The sequence below is a fragment of the Merops nubicus genome, unplaced genomic scaffold (genome assembly GCF_000691845.1).
Source record: "Merops nubicus isolate BGI_N331 unplaced genomic scaffold, ASM69184v1 scaffold27396, whole genome shotgun sequence".
NCBI lineage: Eukaryota > Metazoa > Chordata > Aves > Coraciiformes > Meropidae > Merops > Merops nubicus.
The window spans coordinates 4,072-4,781 of NW_008613374.1; the positions used below are offsets into that span (position 1 = coordinate 4,072).

The window sequence follows — 710 nt, forward strand, 5'->3', positions numbered from 1 at the left end:
CCGACTGCAACCACATCTTCCTCAACTTCGTCCCCACGGTTGTCATGGACCCCTCCAAGGTGTGTTTCTGTCTCCAGCTCCCTGCTGGTCTGGGGATGGGGGCTGTGTTGTTCCCCGTGCTCTGTGCTGCCACATGGATGGATTGGTGTTCCCCGTGCTGGCTGTCAGACCTGGTCCCATCTGGTACCCACCTGACTTTGGATGGGTGAGATGGATTCATCTGTCTCTGAGACACCTGCAGCTTTGTTTCTGTGTCAGACCTTCACTGTGAACTGCTTCATAGGCTTATGGAATGTTTTGGGTTGGAAGGGATGTTTAAAGTCATCTAATTTGCTGGGGAGGTGCTCAGATCTCACACTTTGCAATGATCAGGGCTCCTTGTACAGACTTGGACAAGCAGGCAGCTTGCTGGAGGGCACAAGGGTGGGCAGCCAGCTCTTCCCCCAGGCAGCGTGTGGTCCGAGGGCGAGGAGCTATGTCTGTTCAGGAGCCTGTGGGGCACCATCCTTCCCTCTCCCTAGTGGAGATACTGGATGGCAGCACCACCTCCGAGGGACGCAGAGAGGGAAGGGGCTTGTCCAGAGCAAACCTAAACCAGCCGTTCGTGTTGGTGATGCGACGGGGCTGCTCCAGCCATGGCGTGGTGGGCTCAAGGGCAGCGTCGGGTCGGTCGGTGGGCTCAGGGGGCCGTGTCCCTGCCGCGCCCAGAT

General features: G+C 58.3%; 1 protein-coding gene across 1 annotated transcript in view; it reads left to right on the forward strand.

The window, feature by feature from the left end:
• LOC103774483 (acetyl-CoA carboxylase 2-like) overlaps nt 1-710 on the forward strand; it is a gene marked incomplete at its 5' end in the record, with an annotated part of 13,513 nt that overhangs the window by 4,067 nt on the left and 8,736 nt on the right. Inside the window, 1 exon segment of the mRNA XM_008941893.1 lies at nt 1-59. Within this exon segment, the coding sequence (XP_008940141.1) occupies nt 1-59 (59 nt within the window).